The sequence below is a fragment of the Anas acuta genome, chromosome 3 (assembly GCF_963932015.1).
Source record: "Anas acuta chromosome 3, bAnaAcu1.1, whole genome shotgun sequence".
NCBI classification, from domain to species: domain Eukaryota; kingdom Metazoa; phylum Chordata; class Aves; order Anseriformes; family Anatidae; genus Anas; species Anas acuta.
Window position 1 is genome coordinate 19,457,693 of NC_088981.1, and position 20,031 is coordinate 19,477,723.

Consider the following 20,031-nt stretch of genomic DNA (forward strand, 5'->3'; position numbering starts at 1 on the left):
TTATGGTATTGCTAAATTCACTTAAATTCAGTTCTCTGAACTTCAGTTCAGGAGGTCATTAAATAACTGAAGGCAATCAAGTAACATGAACCTGTAATCAGAAAGAAGAAGTAGTCAGCTCACAGATACTCAGCATTTTCTTCAGCACAAAGCTAATAGAAAGACTTTTCACACTGGCTGCTAACTTAAAGACATGCTGTCAATCCAGAAACATCAAAAAGTAAAAGAGGTTTGTGATTATCAAGCAGTGAAGACAGGCTTTGTGAATACTGCAATAAGTACACTTTTCTAGTAGTATACCAGGTTCTTTTTTTTCAGTAATTTAATAACTGTCTCTTCAGAATCCTCTTCTTACCCAAATTAGAGATGCTACAACTGATTTATGAAGAAAGCTAGTACACTCCTCCCTCCAGGTCCCAGGACCCTGACAGTGACAGAGCAAGAGGCAATGGACGCAAGCTGAAATAGGGGAATTAGGCAGAAAGAAAAACAAGATGTATATAGGCAGTCATTGGAACAGGCTGCCCAGACAGGTTGTACCATCTCCATCCTTGGAGATTCAGGGATGGAGAACTTGGACCAGAACTCAACTGGCCACAGCCCTGAGCAGCCTCAAAAAACACCACCACCAATAAAAATAAATAAATAAAGCCAAACCCCAACCAAAATAAATCCAAATCCAAACCAAAAACACAACAGCAGAAGTAGAGCACAGATACCAAAGAACCTGATCTGTAAATTGATCTCTCATCAAATTTGCAGTTGACACCAAAGTGGGGGGAACCAGTTGATGTGTTTATGGGCAGGGCTGGCATTCAAAAGGGACTAGAGGAATAGGTCACCAAGACATTTATGAATTTCAGCAAGGACAAATATGAAGTCTTGCACTTGGGAAGGAATAACTCCTTGCAGCACTACAGGGTAGGGACTGACTAGCTAGGGAGAAGGACCTAGAGGGTTTCAGCAGATAGGAAGCTGAACATGAGCCAGCAATGTACTCTGGCACCAAAGATGGGCAACAACATCTTGAGCTTTTTAACAGGAGCATAGCCAGAAAACTAAAGGAAGTGATAACATGCCTTTACTTAGCATTTGTCCTGTTTTGGCCCCCAAATCCAAGAAAGATTGATAAATTGGAGAGAGTTCAGCAGAGGGCCACCAAGGTAATCAGGGCATTGGAGAATTTGGCCTGTGAGAATAAGCTGTGGGACTAGGACTGGAGAAGTGATGTGTTTGTGGGGACCTGACTGCAGACTGCCAGCATCAAGCCATAAGCTAACAGAAGGTGATGCCAGTTGTTGGGGGGAGAAGAGGAAATATGCTTATGTTCAAACAAGACAGGTTCAGATTGAATGTAAGAAAATAAGGTTTTTTTTTTTTTTTTCACCATGAAAACAGTCAAGCAATGGAGCAGACTGTCTGGAGAAGTTATTCAATCTCCCTCCCTGTAGGTTTCCAAGGTGCAGCTGGATAAAGCCCTGAGTAACCTGATCTGACCTCTTAATTGACACTTGAGCAGAAAGTTGGACTGAATAACCTCCTGAGAGCCATTCCAACCTGAATTATCTTATGATCCTGTAAAACAAAGGAACTTGTAAAAGAAAGATTGCCACCACCTTGCAGGAGCTCAAGAAGTGGAACACACCATGTTTACTACTTTCCAAAACAAATCCATGTTTGAGCAATTTTTGTTTTATTTTAGGGAAAAGGTTGTAAAGACATCCAAAATCAGCTTCAAGACATACCATGTGTACAAATACTGTCTATGGAATCAGTAGTGAGGCTTACCAGTATCTTGTTCATGGAGTAATAACATTGTCTATTCATATATGCAAAAACAACCTCATTCTGCTATGAAACTACATCCACTTACTTTTAGGAACAACAAATTCAAGGCTGTTTTTTAGATGAGTTAGCGGAGTTTAGAACCTCACCAAACACTTGGAAGTAATGTCAGATGGTTAGAAATAACAAAGGTCTCAGTTCGTAAGCTAAAATCAAACAAATCAAGGCCCTACATTATTACTAGTACTGTATGATAAAACCTGTAACTTTGACATAGAAAATGACTAAAGGCTAAAGAAGATAACTGATAAGTATAAGGAGATAACTGATTTAGTATTAAGGGACAAGATATGTGTGCAAAACTTGGGCCCACTTTACAAGACACTGTTGATAGCCAGTGATGACAATACCTATACCACAGTTTAATTCCAAAAGTACTACTGATTTGTAGTAAGGAAAGGCAGTACTCAGTCTGAATTGCAGAACTGGTCTCCCTGCATTAGCTGAATAGAAAAACCAATAGTAGAACACACCCATGTGCATGAGAAATACCAGCCATCAACAACAAACAGGTGGTTCACTATTGAACCACCCATGAAAACTGCTTGTGATCCTAGTATTTAATTTAAAGAGAAAACAGCCCCAGTCTCTCTGGATATAAGCTTCCTTAAGATCTTACAGTAAAATAATCCATAGTAGACTAAGGGAGGAGGGAAAAGAAAGAAAAACTAATGAAAAGAGGCTGCCTTTTCAGAACTAGGATTTCACACCACTTATATAACATTCGAGCCTTGCAAAAAGCTCTGGAGGGTACTCAAACATTCACCATACAAGAAACACAGGCTCTTATGATTACACTAAAGAAAAATGAATGCTGAATGAATGCATTACTTCTGCAAAATCATTTTCAGCTTCTCGACTATTTAAAATCCATTAACAACAATCATTTAAGTATCACCATACTATTAACATTATAAATGAGATGTGTATGTTTGTTTTAAGTGTAAAGTAAGATTCCTAAAGTGTACAGAAATCATGATGGTGTCACTGCTAAGTGACAATCACTGCTATCCCACCTGATATTCATATTCTGTGTAAGGCATCAACTGGTCATCTCTGAAGAAGGCTGAAGTACCATTGTAAACAAGTACGAGCTCTAAATTTACATGGGCTTGAGATGCCCGCCTTCTGTAAAGTTCGTAGTATAAAATCTTCCCATTGGGCTGTTGTGGGCCAGTCCACAGGACGGAAGATGCTGGCTGGAAGCCCCCAGTTCTGGTCTGTATCTCTATGAGAGGGGCGGGCTGTGCTGCCGGTGGTGCCTCCAGCGTCTGTACCGATGCCCACTCGCTGGAGGCACAACCCAGCTCTGTGCAGGCTTGGAGCTGTACCTCATACCTTGGGGAACACAAATCAGGAACAAAGTGGTTAAAACACCGCAAATGCAAATACAGACTCTGCATGAAATGTGAATATATGCGAGGGGGAGAGGGGAGGGGAGGGGAGAGGAGGGGAGGGGAGGGGAGGGGAGGGGAGGGGAGGGGAGGGGAGGGGAGGGGAGGGGAGGGGAGGGGAGGGGTCTTAATTTTTCTTGGTCTTCTGCATTTTTGAAAAAGAAATCAATTTGTATCAACTCTGACATACAGATTATATATGGTGCCTCTGTATATCAAAAAGTAAGAACTCTGTCTTTTTTTTTTTTTTTCAAAGCAGAGTAGTTAACATCTGCAGGAATCAAATGATCAAAATTGTTTTAATTTTGATGATATGAGCCAAAAAGATGATTCATTGTAAGAGATGATTGGGATATCATTTGAGAGCTGTATCATCACTAACTTCACTCTATTACTCTTCTCTCTTTGGATTTAGATTAGTTATATGTAAATAGTAGACAGACTTATCAACCATGTAACACACACAAATTATGCCTACACAAATATATACGGAAAGGTCAGGTAAATAATCAAGAATTAGTGGGGAAGACATTATTTCAGTATCAAGTGTGTTCTTTCAGTAGCTGAGTCCTGTAGAAACACAAGTCGCTCTTTTTCAGTTCAAAGGGGCAAGCATGCTCCTGGTGTTAACTCTGCTGATGGTAGCTCAGCTACTCTGCAAGTGGGCTAGCTAGCTAGTCTTTGGTCTCCCCACCCCTAACTATGTTAGCTAAAGCCCTGTTTACTCTTGAATGTAGATGGCTTGCAAAAGATTCACAAGAACAACGTTACAGCTTTTGAAGTCTGTAACAGCGTACTGAACCTACATCAATTAAAACCCAGGTCAACCCTACTGCACTTCATCAAGATGATATATAGCTGGGGTTACAATAAATTAAAAAAAAATCCTGTTTTTATCATGTGCATTTTAGGAACTAAAACCCAGCTGTTCAAAAGCTGTTCACTTTTAAGCCCAATGAATCACCTTGCAGCATTCATTCAACACGCAAAATCTTCCAGACTTACCTACTGTAGGGTTCTAGCCCTGCCACTATGTATGATCGTCTCACAAAGGAAGTATGAGATGCATCAAAGTCAACTCTTCTCTTTCGCGTTTCAGCAGGCTTGTGGATGGAGACTGTGTAATTTCTAATGTCACCATTTACTTTGATAGGAGGATCCCAGGCCACCAAAATCTCCTTTGAGGACCATGCCTGCAGCCTAGGAGGCAACATCCCAGATGGAGCAGAGGGGTTGGTTTTTATCTGAGCTGATGGGCTGGTCACACTCCCTTGACTGTTATTTGCAGTGACAGTGTAGCTGTACTCCATGCCTGGTGTTAGGGTGAAATCAAGATAGCGAGTTTCCAGACCTGAGTAAATGAGAACACCATCCCTCCTTAGCTCATAGCTTGTGATTTTACCGTTGGGGTTAGCTGGACTTTTCCACGTGATTTCAATTGACTCTGAGCCCATGACAAGCAGCCTGGGAGCTTCCATGTTTAATGGTGGGGCCTCCATAGTCATTACTGACTGGAATATACTTGATGTGCAGCCCCCAGCAGTACAGGCAACCAGTGCAAAATCATACTGTGTGTAAGGCTGCAGATTAGAAACCAACATCTGCAAGTTTTTGCCAGGATAATACTCTTCATTGTTTATTTTCAGTATGTACTTGGTGATATCTCCATTTTGTATTTGGGGAGGTGCCCAGGATGCATTAACCTGCGTGGCACTGACAGCCTGCAGAGATGGTGGATCCACTACTGCAGGAGCTGCTTCCAGCGTCCGTATTACAGCTGGTTCACTGGTAGAGCAGCCGCCCATTGTACAGGCAACTATCGCATAACTGTACAGAGAGTAGGGTAGTAAGTCTTCATCCGTGTAGTTGAAGGTAGCAGCATCAAAGCTGAAAGGATAAAGAGCATCATTTTTTAGCAGCCTGTATGATTGAAGAATACCATTGGGCTGTGCTGGGGCAGCCCATGAGATGAGTACCTTGTGAGGGTTATCTGATGCTAAGGATAACCTAGGGGCACTGAGACCTTTTGGGGCAGTTTGACTGGTCCTTGCCACAGTCCAAGAGCTGTCAGTGTAGCCTGCTGCATTCCAGGTGCGTATTTTATATTCATACCTTGTCCATGGCTGCAAACCTTTATCATTATATACGAATGCATTACTTTCAGTGTTATATTCTGTGAAAACAATTTTCTCATCTTCCATTGTTGCTCTGTACCCCGCAGCATTTTCTTTTGTGCATCTGTGAATAACTTCATAGCGAATTATTTTTCCATTCGGATTAATTGGCTCCAACCAGCTCAGCTCAATGTTGGTAGCATTCACTGCCTGGATTACAGGTGCCATCTGAGACACTGGAGGTGCCTCATCTGTTCGGATCGGCTGGGGCAGAGAACGAGTGCAGCCTGCTGCATTGCAAGCTTCTAGTACTAATGTATACATCGTGTACGGCTCAAGGCGCCTAAAGAGGAACTGACGAGATAAACCGCTATATTCCAGGTTGTCATCACTGAAAATATTGTAGGTCTGAAAAAAAAAAAAAAAGAAGAAGAAAAGAGAAAAAATAATTTAATAGAGAGAAGGGACAGAAGCCAGGATAAAAGGACAAAAACCTATAAATTAACAATGTTCAGAAACAACCTGTAGATGAGACACCTTAATCTTTGCAATAGGGTAAGGGCTATTTCCCAACCATCCAGTATCTGACTTCCTTACTAGTAAGAAACATCACACAAACAGATCATTGGTACAAAAACAATGATTTTTTTTTTTTTTTTTCATTTTGGATGTAGTAATAAATCATCTAGTGACACTTTTCACTATGCCTGTTTGTTACCAAGTTTCATTGCCAGGCTTTCCTAAGCTAGCACAAAGCTTCTTGCAGACTAACTATAGCTTTAAAAAATGGTTAACTAACATCTTAAAAAGAAAACAAATAAACAACAACAAAAAAATCCTAAAACCAAAACAAAACAAAACTGTAGTAACAAAGTTTGCAGGTATAGGTTTACAATCAGATGAAACCATTATGTTAAAAAAAAGTCCTGTATTTCAGAACAGCATTCTGTCAGAGCCAGGGTTTCTAGAAATGCATTTTGGCGATGTCTAGAGTAAGGGGAAAGGCTAAAGCTAGCTCACACAATGAGCTTTCATGCATAGCTTTCTACCCATTAAAAGAACAGTTTGGTTCACTGTAAATGAACTTTTGCAGTCAGGGGGTAGCACAGGAATGTTAATTATCATTTGAATATAACCACAAGCAGAGTGTGCTCACAGAGTGCCTTGTGCTTACGTAGGACTTCCGTCTTATTTTAAAGTATAATGCATTTGACTGAGTCCTTTTCAGAAAAAAAAAAAAAAAAAAAAAAAAAAAAAAAAAAAAAAGTTTTAATTTGATATTCAGAATTTCCCTCTTCTTTTTTTGAAAAAAGTGTCAAGCAAAGTGTCAAGACAGAGCTTACCTTAATTACGCCATTGGGTTTGGAAGGCTCTGACCATTTCAGCAACAGAGCCCTGCCGTTCTCTTTCTTTTCCACAGTGAAGTTGCTCAGGCCACTGGGTGAAGCTTCCAGTGTGCGCACAGATGTCCAGGGGCTTGAAACCTGTCCGGCATTGTTTACAGCTACGACATGAATATGATATGTTGTGAAAGGTTTCAATCCAAATAAATGAGCCTGATGCTTTGTTCCCTGAAGCAAGAATACAGATGTTTGAGTTAGTTAAAAAAGTAATCAGCATCTGTGCTTTATGTCACTTGGAAAATGAGGTCTCAGCTCTGGGTCTCTTCTGACCGCTTTGCAGAATACCCCATCTGGTTATCAGCTTTTTTTTTTTTTTTTTTTTTTTTTTTTTTTTGGTGGGTTTCCATAGCTGAACCCTGAAAAGAAACTTTTAGGAAATTCAGAAATATTTATCATTATGGTGGTATTATTCAGCCTTTGGAGCTGAATTCTGGGGAGTCCTGCAGAGTCCAAACCTCAGCTAGCAAACAGCTCTGTGCTTGTTCTGCATGCATTAAGCTTTGCTCAGAGTATCAGAGGGCTTGATACTCTGATGGCACATATTGCAAAATGTGGTATACAAGTGGTTCTTGCCTCTACAGAACCCTTTCATATCACACATCTCGTGTGCAGGATGACATTTGGCAGGCACACCACCATGTTCCAGTTACTCAGAGCGTTGCAATCTGGAGAGACAACGGTCTTTCCAGAAGCACAATCTCATTTCCTTACTGAAAACAAAACCCTTAAAAGTGGGGTGAAAAAATGACTGGACAGAGAGAGAGAATAAGTTGTTTTTGATATTTCTGCTTTGTCAGGAAGGCCCATGAGGCAGCGCAGAGGCTGGACAGGAGGCACACAGCCGCCCACAGCACCCACCGCAGCACAGGGACAAGCCTTTCTGGAAGGGCCGGGGCCCACTGCCTGCATATGGGAGCCCTGTTGAGCTCAGGGCCACGCAGGTGGGTGAAGGATGGAGAACAGCCATGGAGAGAAGGGACCAGTGGCACTGTGGCTCGCCCCGAACAGCATCTGAGAAGGCCCTGAACTGGCCTGGGCATGAGGCAACCCCACCCTCAGCACCGCCGAGGAAGGCAACATGGCCGCAGCACTGCTTCCAACAGCCATGGAAGGAAGGGTAGCTAACAAAGAAGGTGAATGGCACGTTTCAGTACGAGACTCTTCAGACTTGCCTCATCACAGCAAGAAAAGGGATCCGCTGATCACTGATTTATTTTAATTCCATTTTCAGTTATGCTTTTGCATTAATTACACAAGATACGAAGAAGGGGAGGGCAGGAATTCAGCTTCCTTCATGTGGCAGAAAGCTACAGTCAATTTTCCTCCTTCAGTAAGTTGTATTAAGTTGTTAAATGCTAACACTTAGAATCGTTTAATATTTAAACATTTGTTAGGCGATCAGACTCAGAAACAAATTTTAAAGAAATATTAATTTCTTTTTTTAAATATTAAAAGTTAGGTCATCAATATTTAAATAGTTATTTCCTCACAACAATGAGTTAGTCTTTTAGATAAATATAGCACAGCATTTGAATGACCATTATGAATATTAAAGCTGAAGATGCCACAAGTACAGATTATAAACATACTTTTCTGATAAATGATTCCTTTTTCTGTTAAACAGGGCAAACACTAGCAAGATTAATAATGCAAAAAAGTATAATTCTTTGTTAGGAATTCCCAGTCATCACTGCCAAAAAAGCGTAAGCTCAAATGCAAATAGCAATCACCTCGAACAGATTATATATAAAAAAGCTCTGGCTGCTGTGGGACATTTAGAGATATCTTTTGTCATAAGAAACATGGAAAGCATGTGGGCTATAAAACAAAAACATATGTATATTGTCAATAGCAGCACCTGTTCAATTACAGTTTATTTCAGTATGGAGAATTTTGTTCAGCCCCTAGATGGCAATACTATCAAACACTTTTTGTAACATGAGTGCTTAATGATTAACAACGTGCGTTCAGTCATCCAACATACTCAAGGCAGCCATTAAAAAAATAACAAAACTGATTTCATTATAGATTCTTTTAATAAACATTTATGGCTTAGATCTTTGAAAGTGGAAGCGTTCAAACTGCCATAGCCAAAAACCTATAAGGCCGAATGCAAAATTATGAACTGCAGGTTAAAGAACAGAGCTCGAATTGAAGTTCATGCTTAGCATAAAAATCTGGCATCAGAAATTATGTTGGCACAAAACATGATTAAAATTAGCTTTACAATTGGATGTGGTCTGTATTAATAGTTTTTATGAGGACAGTTATCTATTAGGTTTTCAAAACAGAACTTTTAAAAGACTAAAATTTACATTCCATGGTTCGAGGGTGGAGGAGGGAGGAAGGGAGCACGCCACATTAAATTACTGCCCCTGAACCGTTACACACGGACTCTCAGAGGTACAAACATCATTACAAACGTTGTGCAAAAAGTAATGGCCCAGCTTTCTTATCACCTCCATGATCAGGGTGGGTTTTTCTGACAACAGTGCTACAAAACACTTGTTTTTTATTATTTTTAAACAGAAAAATGGCATGTTTTTCATCACACTGTACAGTCTTCCCAGTAAACCCTAAGATTTAATTATTTACAATCCTCACCACCCTTTGAAATGAAACAAGGATGGAGGGATTTCCTTGCCTGCAGTTCACCGTGTTCTCTGGAGACTGCTAAACCATTCCTTCCAGGGATGACTTTTATCCCTGGCTCCTATAGATACTTCTTGAAGAGCAAACGGTTTACATGTATTTTTGTTTTGTTTGGTTTTGAAGTAAGCTCAGGGGACGTCCTCCCAGAAAACGAAGCCATGCTTTCTCCCCCTACTCTGCTGCCATTGCCATCTGTGAATTTACTCAGCTCAGAGGCTGAACCTAAAAAGAGGATGGATGGCAGTTTGAATGATTAATTTTAAGAATTATGTAATATTCTAGCCTAGAAATACCAGCCTGCTGGAATGGTAAAATACAAATAGCAAAAAAAAAAAAAAAACAACAGTTTGCAAAGGATAGCCCTCTGGCTTCAATGGACAGCTGCACAGACTTAAACAGGCGCAGGATCACAATCCTTGCATGGAATATTCTCCTAGTCTTTGTTTGCAAAGCCATGAACTCATATATCCCATGTTTACACACTGCTAACAGGACAGATTTCATTTACCATTAAAAGCAAGCCAACAAAATAAAATTTTAATGCAAACATTAAGATGTTCGTAGCCCAAGACTGACTGACCATGAAAACCGATGGACTGCAATCCCAAGCCCTCCTTTCTCTGTCGCCTGTTGTGAAGCAGTCTCACTCATTCAGCCATTAAATTAAGAATAACCTAGCAAACATTTGTGTGTGTGCACTCTCACACTCCTCCTGTAAGGCCCATTCTTTTAAAGTAGACATTACAGACATGGACTCCTGAGGCATCCCATACTGCAGCCCAGAGCCCAGCTGTGAACCATCCCTAGGCTTGTCCCATTCTCGTTGGTGGCACTGACAGCATCTCCACTGTTCAATGCAAGACAGCACCTTTGCTTTTGTTGTGTAAAATGATTTACACGCTGCCAGTGGCAGCATAAGCTGTTAGCAACAACAAACACACTCCTTGGTTAATTCCACGGCTCTAACTGTAAATTAGGATAAAAGTTATTTAAAACAAAACCTTGTTTTAACACATTTTCAAAGAGTAAAACAAGAGAACATGAATCATGAATAATATATCCAGCAAGATTTGCTTCAGATTGCCTTTTTTGTTTGTTTATTTTTAAATTCATGAGCACAGAAGTCACTTAAAGTCTGGAAGCAGATCAGCATACTCTTTCATGCTGCTCAAAGGCGACAGCACCCAGGATGCGAGGTGCTTGCCATCCCCACCACCTTGTGCCCAGGTCCTCCTGGGCACGGGAAAGGCTGCACAGCCATCGGGAGTCTGAGAGGTTTACACTGCCTACTGTGATTGCTGCTGACTACTTGAAGTGCCCCTAAGGTGGCAACAGGGTCAAGAGGTCTTTGTAGGTTGAAAATGATCAAAAATTAGCATTGATCTGCAGCTGTCAGTAATACTCTCTGCAGGTGGACTCCTTGCACAAATGTTTAAACTGCATAAAACTACACAACCTAGTCATCTTTGAAACTATTGATCTGATGAAGAAGCACTTTCCAGTGTTGTCACTCAGGCTTTTCCTCTTTTTTGCAAGGCAGGCCCGTTTACCCAGATGCCCAGGTCTCAGGGCATGCATTCCAAACCTGATGGTCACATCAGAAGAACCCTGAACCTCTCAAGAGCTGCCCAACATGTAGTTTTGGTATCTACCTCTTCAGGGGTCATCAACATTCAGCAAGTCATCACCCAGTTGTTTCAAAGTGAGGCTCTGGTTTCTTCTTTCTCTGTGTTGTCTCTTGGTACAGTAGCCCCTATTCAGCAGGTATCTTGGATATCTGATGGAAAAGCTAACTCATTTTTTCTGTGAGTCTCTAATTAAACTTGGTGACATCGGAGACGACCACAGTGCTATGGTACTGTTGGTACAGGAATCCAAACTTGTTATTTCATAACTCCCATCCATAAATAATGAAAAGGTAATTCATGGTGACATTCCCTTTTCTATACAAGTAGAGGTGCTGAACTCTCCCTGGATAAGGGAGGAGGAACCTATGGTCTCCTAGTACTCAGAACATTAGTCCAACCATTCTTCAAAGTGAGTTTTCAATTTCTCCATCAAGGAATCCATATGGATTCCTCCACAAGTGATAGAAATGGCTGGGAATATTTCGGGGTTTAGGAAGATCCTCAATTCATCCTCACCTTTGACATTATCTGTTTTGCCAGTTCCCCAACTTATCTGGATCCTTTCCATTTTCTGCAAAGCACTGGGAGTACTTCTGCTTTGATGAACCTCTGATGTTAATGCTTATTTCCCAGCGTACTTCTTAGCCCCTGCCTTAACCCTCATAATTGCAGAATTCTTACTCATTTGCAACCCCTAACTTACCCTTAGGGTTGCCTTCCTTCTCATGCTTGTATCATGTACACTTTTTTTTTTCTTTTTTAAAATCTACTCTAGTCCTAAAGCCTTATGCTTAAATTCACAAGGATATAACTTACAGATACACAGGTAATCTATGACTCCACTCCTTCCTCTAGCAGTGTGGACTGGAATATAAATTATTCCCAAGATAGCACTGAAAAATCTCAAAGGTAAAGCAAACAGAAACTAATGTGTTACTTATTTTGTCAGAAATTATCTTGCCTAAAGTGACCAGAATTTCCATTTTACCAGAAATTGATGTTGCACTATATATTTTCCTCCCCATTTGTGTAAAAAGTAATTTTAGATTTTTCATTAAAATATTTGGTAAAACCAGCACATTCACTTCAAAAAAATTACATTTTAAGAACTTCTTTTCATTTATTATAGAATTTTAAAAGTGCCTTTCAACACCTATTTTTCATTTTAAATCATTACTCTAAAAATTGATGTTACCCTTCAACAGCAGTAACATGTACTACACTGGTGGTGATTTTTATGTGTAAATTATTATAGCACATAAAAACCAAATATTATAACAGAAAATGAAATAAACATTTTAAAAAATTGTTTAAGTTTGCAAAACCAGAAGTTACATTAGTAACTTAGTAAATGTAAAATAATTTTTAATTTTTTTTTTTTTTTGTCAAAGGAGTATTCTTCCAAATTGTCTTTGGCTGAGATGAAAAGGGAATCATTCTTTCCCAGACTGAGATGGGTCAATGCCGTCTTTTCTTTCTGCAGTGGCTAGCAAATTATATTAAGGGATTCATTGTATTTGAGCTTGCTTTTTTATTTAGCAAATTTATTTTTTAAAAATAGAGGTTTTCTTTTACAAAGTAAAGTGCAAAAAGGCCAGGAGATGTCTTCATTGAAACATAGGCTTCGATTACATGCTCATAAAATATTCTTTTCTTGAGACTCTTGACAAACTTAAATGTTCTGTTTGTTTGTTTGTTTGTTTCAACTTTGAGATTTTTATTTTATTTGTTTTTAAAAGCAATGGTAGTCTTGTCATCTACATCAGATAACACTAGCTGGTTACCCTGCAACTCTGTGTGCCTGTCCTTTCTTAGGAGTACCATGCTAACAGCTTTTTATTTAATAAAAAACTCATTTGCCTACCCTGTTCCACTCAGCACATAATAGTGATTTTGTATGTTGATACTCCTGCAGGAGTTTGCAGACTATGCCAGTGAGAAACCTTGAGAAAAAGCAGTAATCTAAGAAGTTTAAAGAAGTCTGCAAACCACAACAATTAATACCTGATGTACAAGTATTACATTGCAATTCCTTTTTCTGCTTCCTGGCAGAGCATGTGAGGAACTGTGAATTGCACACAGATGAATCTGTTGAGTGGTGCTGGTGCTCATTTTCACAGCAGACAGCTTTCTTTCCTGGCACACCTGGACATCTGGGGACGTGCTGCAGCCTCAGCAGGAACCGCTGTCCCCAGCTTTGACTTGAAAATAAAGCACCAAAAAGAAAACGAGTAGGCATTGCGTAGCAGAATGACTCCAAGTACATTTAGCCAGCTGCATTCTGTCACTGTTCTGACTTTTTGGAAGTAGTACACTTTTAAACCACCAGCAATGTCACACGTCGTATGGTAAAACTTCAAAAAAAAAAAAAAAAAAACTCTTTGGGCAAAGTCAACACTTCAGTAGCCCATTCCATGTCACTTCTGTAAGGTTTTCTTTTCTTTTTTTAACATAAGGGCAAACATCTTATTTAAAATTCATCTAACATCACTGAGTGCCATCTTCTCAAAAATGTATTTGCAGCTGTAATATTTGTCTAATTTATACTAAGAACTATTGAAATCAAAAAAGATATTTTTCTGCATGACTAAATAAGTCAGATAAGCCAAAATATCAATGACATGACATTTCACTACAGACACTGTCTAGAGGGTGATGTCAACATTTTTTCCTAACATTAATATTTTATCTCTTACAACACTCACAAGACCTACTGTATAGTAAGCCAATAGTTTCACACCTTCTTGGATTTTTTCCCCACATTTTTTCACTTTTAACTGTTTATTATTCCTTGTAATGAGAAAGTGATGGAGACAGATAAAAACTGAATACCTGACAGGACTGCTTACCTCAAACTTCGATTTGTTTAGTTCAAGTCTGCAATCCTTACTTTCACTCAGTGAGACTTTTTGCTTTAAATAGTAATTTTGGATATGAAGAAAGACTAAGTTTCTCTTCAAAATAAGAGAGGCACATAAGAGAGGCAATATGGTGCAAAAAAAAATAAATATATATATATATATTTATTTGAGATTCAAAACAAATATGAGAAAAAGTACCTGAAGCCCAATGAAAAACAGTTGCATGCTTAATCTGGAATATGCATGTACTCATCAATACACTGCAGAACAGGCAACGTGTCAAGTCTGCCTTGGTTACGAGGGGAAGGAGAATCACCCTTTGGGTGTGACCTGGGGGAGAAATGTCACCTCAGGGAAGCTGAAGGGCTGGCAAAGGCAAGCACAAACTCTGGCTGGGGTTTATACCTCTGCAGTTACAACCAATACATTCACACAGACAAACTCCAGGAGTATGTTTTAAGGCAATACCACAGGTCATGGTGCTACTGCTTGTGAACATGGAGGAGCAGTGTTCCTCCAGCTTTTGTTCTATGCCATTTGTGGCCATGGCATGAGAAAGGAAAAGCATAGCTGCTCTAACAAAGTGGTTAGAGCCTAAGGGCTCAAACCTGCAAGTGGTAGGGGAATTATATCCCTTGAGTATAAAGGATGCTAATGCCATAGTTTTCCTAATAAACCGTATTTTCCATTTGATTTATTGGCCAGAGTGATGCTTTTGTCAGAACGAACACAATTGGGACTGCCGTATAAGTGCTGCTGGTGTCTTCCCAGCCTCATACCTTTTTTTCTACCAATGTCCAGAATGGCAAGTGTTGCACAGAATTTTATAATTTTAAGTCAATGCAATGAAGCCATGAATGTTTTTGTTGTTATCCATAAAAAAGGATAATTTGTACACCTGAACTTTTTATCTCAAGGTATCATCTGGCAATCAGTTTTGCTTCACTGTAGAAAGAATGTGCCCTTGTCATTATCAAATGTTTTGCCTTCTGGTTTTATTTGAAGTTTTTGCTATTCAAGCATTCACATTGCCTTTCTAGGACATTCATGACAACATATATCTGTGCCATAAGCCTTCTTCCTTAGCTCCTTTCAAATTACATCATATATGATATAAAGATAAGTGTCTCTGGACTCTTTAAAACTTCTCTCATCTGATCTTAAAACAAACTGGGCATAGTATCATGTGATTGTTATTTTCTGTAAAATGTGAAAATGTTCACTATGGTTTTGCTGTATAGGCTTTATATAGGTGCATAGACTATGTATGGTGCGTACGATTTTCCTCTGTAAAAAAAAAAATTATTTACCATTTTTTTCTTTGCACAGCTCAACAGCCATAATGGGAAAAAGAAATGAAAAGAGGAAAAAAAACAGTTTGAAGAAAATCTTTACGGGGATTTGTACAAGGACAATCTGAATCCTAATGCAGATTGCAGGTGAACTCCCACATCAGTTTCCTTGAAAATGCCACTGAATGTCAGTTGTGCTCCATAAAATTAAGACTTTGCAGTTATATATGACTTTTCATCCCAGGATCTCACATCATGCTACAAGCATTAATTAATTAAGTCTCAGAATATCCCCTTGTGTTACTGCGTGCAGCTTCAGGAAACTATGATGATTGTTTTAGATCCCATTTTACACAGGTACAGCAGACGTGTCATATTATTGTTAAGTGCAGGCTTATTTTATTCCCTTTTCTCAATCATTCTGAGTCCTTGTCTCGTTCACCCAACACTTGCAAAAAGAGCAGTTCTAACTGCTGCTAAGTAGAGGAAGATAACACAGCCTCAAGGCAATTCACAGCTTTAAATCCCTGCTTTCTGCCAACACAATGGAAAATAAAGGCAACATTTTAAAGGAGACTAAAAGGTTTTTACTTCCCACTGTTTTATTCTTTTTTTTTTTTTTTTCTGCCCTGTACCAAACAGTCCGTGCTTTTCATTCCAACTTTGCCTGCTATGTGTGTTATCACTTTTGAGAGATAATAAAAGGTAAGCAGAAATAATTTATTTAGGACTACATTGTAAAGGCCAATGATTAGTCTGAATCTGTAGCTAAACTTAAAATTTCACCCTTCAATTTGACACTCATGCCTAGCAGAAGGCCAGAAGTGGCTTATGCATTTCGGGATGCCCGCTCACTCTCCTGTAGCTAGGGGAAAGCTCAGCCTTTACTCTTTTGAGTATTAGCAGAGAATATTGATTGGACATATATTTATGTGTACACCTTGAGGACATACTCCTCAGCAAAGCACAGCTTCCCATATAAATACTGACAGGTTCAGCAGCAGTCTGACACCTTCCTTCCTGCACCTGCAGGAAGTTTCGAGGAGGGCGTTGCTGCAGAGAGTCCCTGCCCCTACTGGTGCTAGTGGAAAACCTCAACAAGTAGCTTGAATAGTCCATGAGACCAAAGGTAAGAGGAACAAAAACCTTGTTTTGCTGTTGCAGCTACCACGGACTCTGCTGCTGCTGACATTAACAGTAATTTGAAGACTCAGAATTAACTCTACACCAAGAGAAGAGATGAAATGATGGCAACGAGAAGAAAAAGCGGCTGTACAGCTTTGTGAAATAACGGAAAGAGAGGCTGCTTACAGGTTTAGTGTTTTGAAACCAAGTGAACCTGGTGGATAGATGAACTTCCAGACGGATCTTCCTAGGATCATACAGACACAGGCCTAACGTAAGCCTCCTGAAGCACACACACTGACACTAAATTCATATACATACACACAAAAGCAGACAGGTAAAACTGCTACAGAGTTAACAGGAAAAGCAGCTAGCTGGCATTACTTTTAAATGTTAATACATAAATAAAACTAAAGATTTAATTATGTCTTTTCACATTTTTATATATCCATTAGACCCTTCCAGTGTGGCTTGGGCTTCTCAGTGCAAGACTTTTGCCAAATGAGAAGTCTGAGCTACTTGTGACTAATCAGGAAAGAGACGAAAGACATAACTATTGAAAGATTACTTGATAACTACTGAAATAAAAAGGGTTTTGTTCAGATTCTTTATTTTCCTTGGATATTTAAATTATTTAGGGGATTTAAATAAATCACTAAGCCAACAGGTATATAGTAAAGCTTAGTACAAAACAAATTGTGCTGGTTCCAGAATTGCGAGTGCCTTTACAGCAAATTATTGACTCCAGCATATTAACTTGTAAATCCACTAGTTTCACCTTATCATCTATTGATCAGATGCATGTACGTGTGTTATAAGTGAGCAATCCAAAAATAAATTAGTAGAATTTAATCATTTTGGGCCAGACTTGTCACAGCTCCTACATTTAGAGACAGAACCTGCATAGCTAGGGTCCCCGGTATCTCTCTGTAGTCTGTGCAGAGAAAGGGAGGTTTCTCCAAAGGGAAATCAGATGCTTATGTTTAGCTTCTGTTCTGAACAGACCTTCAGAGAGCTTCACTCTCAGAACAGATTAGACAGCCTAGCCCACTTTAGCAATCTAAAATAAGTTTTTTAGAGGTCAAAGCTGCAACTTTTGCTTAAGTTCACGTAAGACTCAACATTTTCTTTCTTCTTAAGTTAAAAAAAATACTATAGCTTCAGAAGTTAAACTGCAGCTCTTCCAAATCACTTCAAAAATCCACTGAAGTTTTGTTATGCCTTCTCAAGGCTCCTGAATCTGGGTTTTCATGCCTAGAAGACCAAAACTGAATGGTGTATGTAGATAGCATTCAACAAGAACACGGACTGGGTTTAGTTAACCTATACTACTTTAGCATATTGTGTTTATGTGGCAACGTTTTGGTAGCTGGGAAGCTGAAGGGGTAGCTTGTGGAAGCAGAGATGTGCACCTGTCTCCATGTCAGACAACATCAGTTCCAGGTGGCTCCAAAAAGGACTAACCGCTGGGCAAAACTGAGCCAGCCAGCAGCTCAGGTGGTGCCTCTGTGATAAGGTATTTAAAGAAGGGTAAAAAAAAATGCTACATAGCATCAGTGAGAGGAGAGGAAAAACGTGAAAGCAGCAGCTCTGCAGACACCAAAGTGAATGAAGAAAGAGGGAGGATGAGCAGGTGCTCCAAGCATGGAGTAGAGATCCCTCTGCAGGCTGTGGAGACTGTGGTGAAACAGCTTGTGCACCTGCAGACCATGGAGGATCACACCAGAGCAGATCTCCACACTGTAACCCATGGAGGAGCCCATGGTGTAGCAGGTGGATAAGACCTGAAGGAGACTGCAGCCCATGAAGTGCCCATGGAGGAGCACCAAAACTTCCATTAACACCCTCAAATCAAATATCTTTATGGGAGTTTGATAACAAAAAATTGAAAGTGTTTGATGATTCTACACGGAGCCAGAAAGTCAGAAAAATGCAGTACACTGGAGAGCTGTTGCAAGTTTTTGTCTCAGAGATGTTCCGTTTTAAAGCCATGTGTTCTCAGCTGAATTTGTACTCAAAGGGGGTACTCTACTGAGCACCAAAACAACTACAGCTAAAGCCATTGTGTTACCTGTTTTTTCTTTTTCTCATTTGCAGTCTTTGTTCAGTCGTTTAGGCCAGGACTTTCAAGTAACATTAAGCACAGCACTTAAATATGTCACTGTCTTAAGCTACAACTATAGTATAAATCTAATGATCTATTGGTACATCCTGGGTCTAGCATTTCTAGCAAAGACTAGCATTAGAGAAAATCTAAATTATCATCTGACTTGAGCCCCCGAAGAGAAAACAATAAAAAATAATTTTATGATGCCATAATGACAAGAATAATACTTCACTTCCATTGTGAAGACGTCTTCCAGATTTCTCATTAATTCTTTTTTAAAGCCTATTGAAATGTAAGAACTCTGCAAAGTTTCATTCATTTTGTTTGTGCACAGTAAAGTTTTCTTTATAGCAAGAATACAGAAAATTTATCACTGCAAGGAATCCACTTCCCTCACTCTCTTTTTATATTAAATCTGCATTTGCAATTCTGATTTTGTGAGACAATTGTAAACTTGGTGCCTTTGTGCAGCCACCAGAGTAGTGTTTCTGCAGTGCACAGAGGATTTTGCTCAGGCTAGGAACTCAGCTTGGGATGGGAAAAAAAGAATCAATGCATTCAAACTTGCAGTAAATGGATTTCATATAAAAATACTTGGAGAAAAATACAGAAGCAAAATGAGTAATGATTTGCAGTGTTTCCTAGTAGATTAAGTAGATACTGGTGCCTCTCTTCATCTTTCCGTTACAATGATACGACTCCTCAGAGACCTTTTGGCACACACAACACGCACTCCAGGTGTCTCATTCAGCTGGACCATACCCCAGCAGTAACATCATTTACTACATTAGTGCTCTGTGACCACAGAAGTGTTTAGAAGACACTTGCTCTACATAAAGAAAAAGGGAGGCAGCCATGGGTTTGTTATTAAAATAATAATAATAATAATAATAAATAAAAAAAGACATCCTGCAGCTGCAAAGCCAAAGAGCTTAGGGGAGGATCCTGTGCTGCAAGTCCACCTGTGGCTCTTGCAGCAGTCATAGCTTGCTTAAGAGGGCATCTAAGTTTGTGTTTGTTTCCCAAACAAAGTGTGTGTATGCTCTGCATACCAACACAGCCCTCAGTAATTTAAGACCATTAAAGAACATAACCTGACTGGAGTCCTGCTTGTTTTAAGGTCTCCATAGTGTATCTGGAAGTAGAAACAGCACCTAAAACATCTGAAAAAGGAAGAATTTTTCTAGTAGACACTCATGATGGGAGTTAATTCTTGCTCCTTACCTCACTGGTCACAGTCTGTCAACACATTCTTAGAAGGGAGGCTTGTGAAAGGAAAGGAAGGGAGGAGGAAGCAGTTTCCACAGGTTTGGTGGAGGGAGTAAAGCAGCCTGCAGCTGCCAGAGGCATAACAGATAATCTTTGATGGCCTAAAGTCTGTAACATGGCACCTGATAATAGGGTGAGAAATGTTTTCTCTGAATCTGGTAGCAGCTTTGGTGGGTGTTCTTTCAGACAGGGCTTCACAAGAAACAACCCTCTCTCCATCCTTATCATTCTTCTTGACACTCATAAAGCAGTTTAATGAGCTCATATCTTCCTAATCTTCCAGCAAGTCAGATGCTGATGGAGGGACAGAGACTTTATTTGATGAATGCTAAAGGAATGGA

The 20,031-nt window shown here is 39.6% G+C and overlaps 1 protein-coding gene across 1 annotated transcript in view; it reads right to left on the reverse strand.

The window, feature by feature from the left end:
• Positions 1 to 20,031, reverse strand: part of USH2A (usherin) — a 404,558-nt gene that overhangs the window by 20,142 nt on the left and 364,385 nt on the right. Inside the window, exons 62-64 of the mRNA XM_068675985.1 lie at positions 6,697 to 6,924; positions 4,245 to 5,761; positions 2,862 to 3,183 (exon numbers count right to left, since the gene is read on the reverse strand). Coding sequence (XP_068532086.1) covers positions 2,862 to 3,183; positions 4,245 to 5,761; positions 6,697 to 6,924 — 2,067 coding nt within the window. The remainder of the gene's footprint in view (positions 1 to 2,861; positions 3,184 to 4,244; positions 5,762 to 6,696; positions 6,925 to 20,031) is intronic.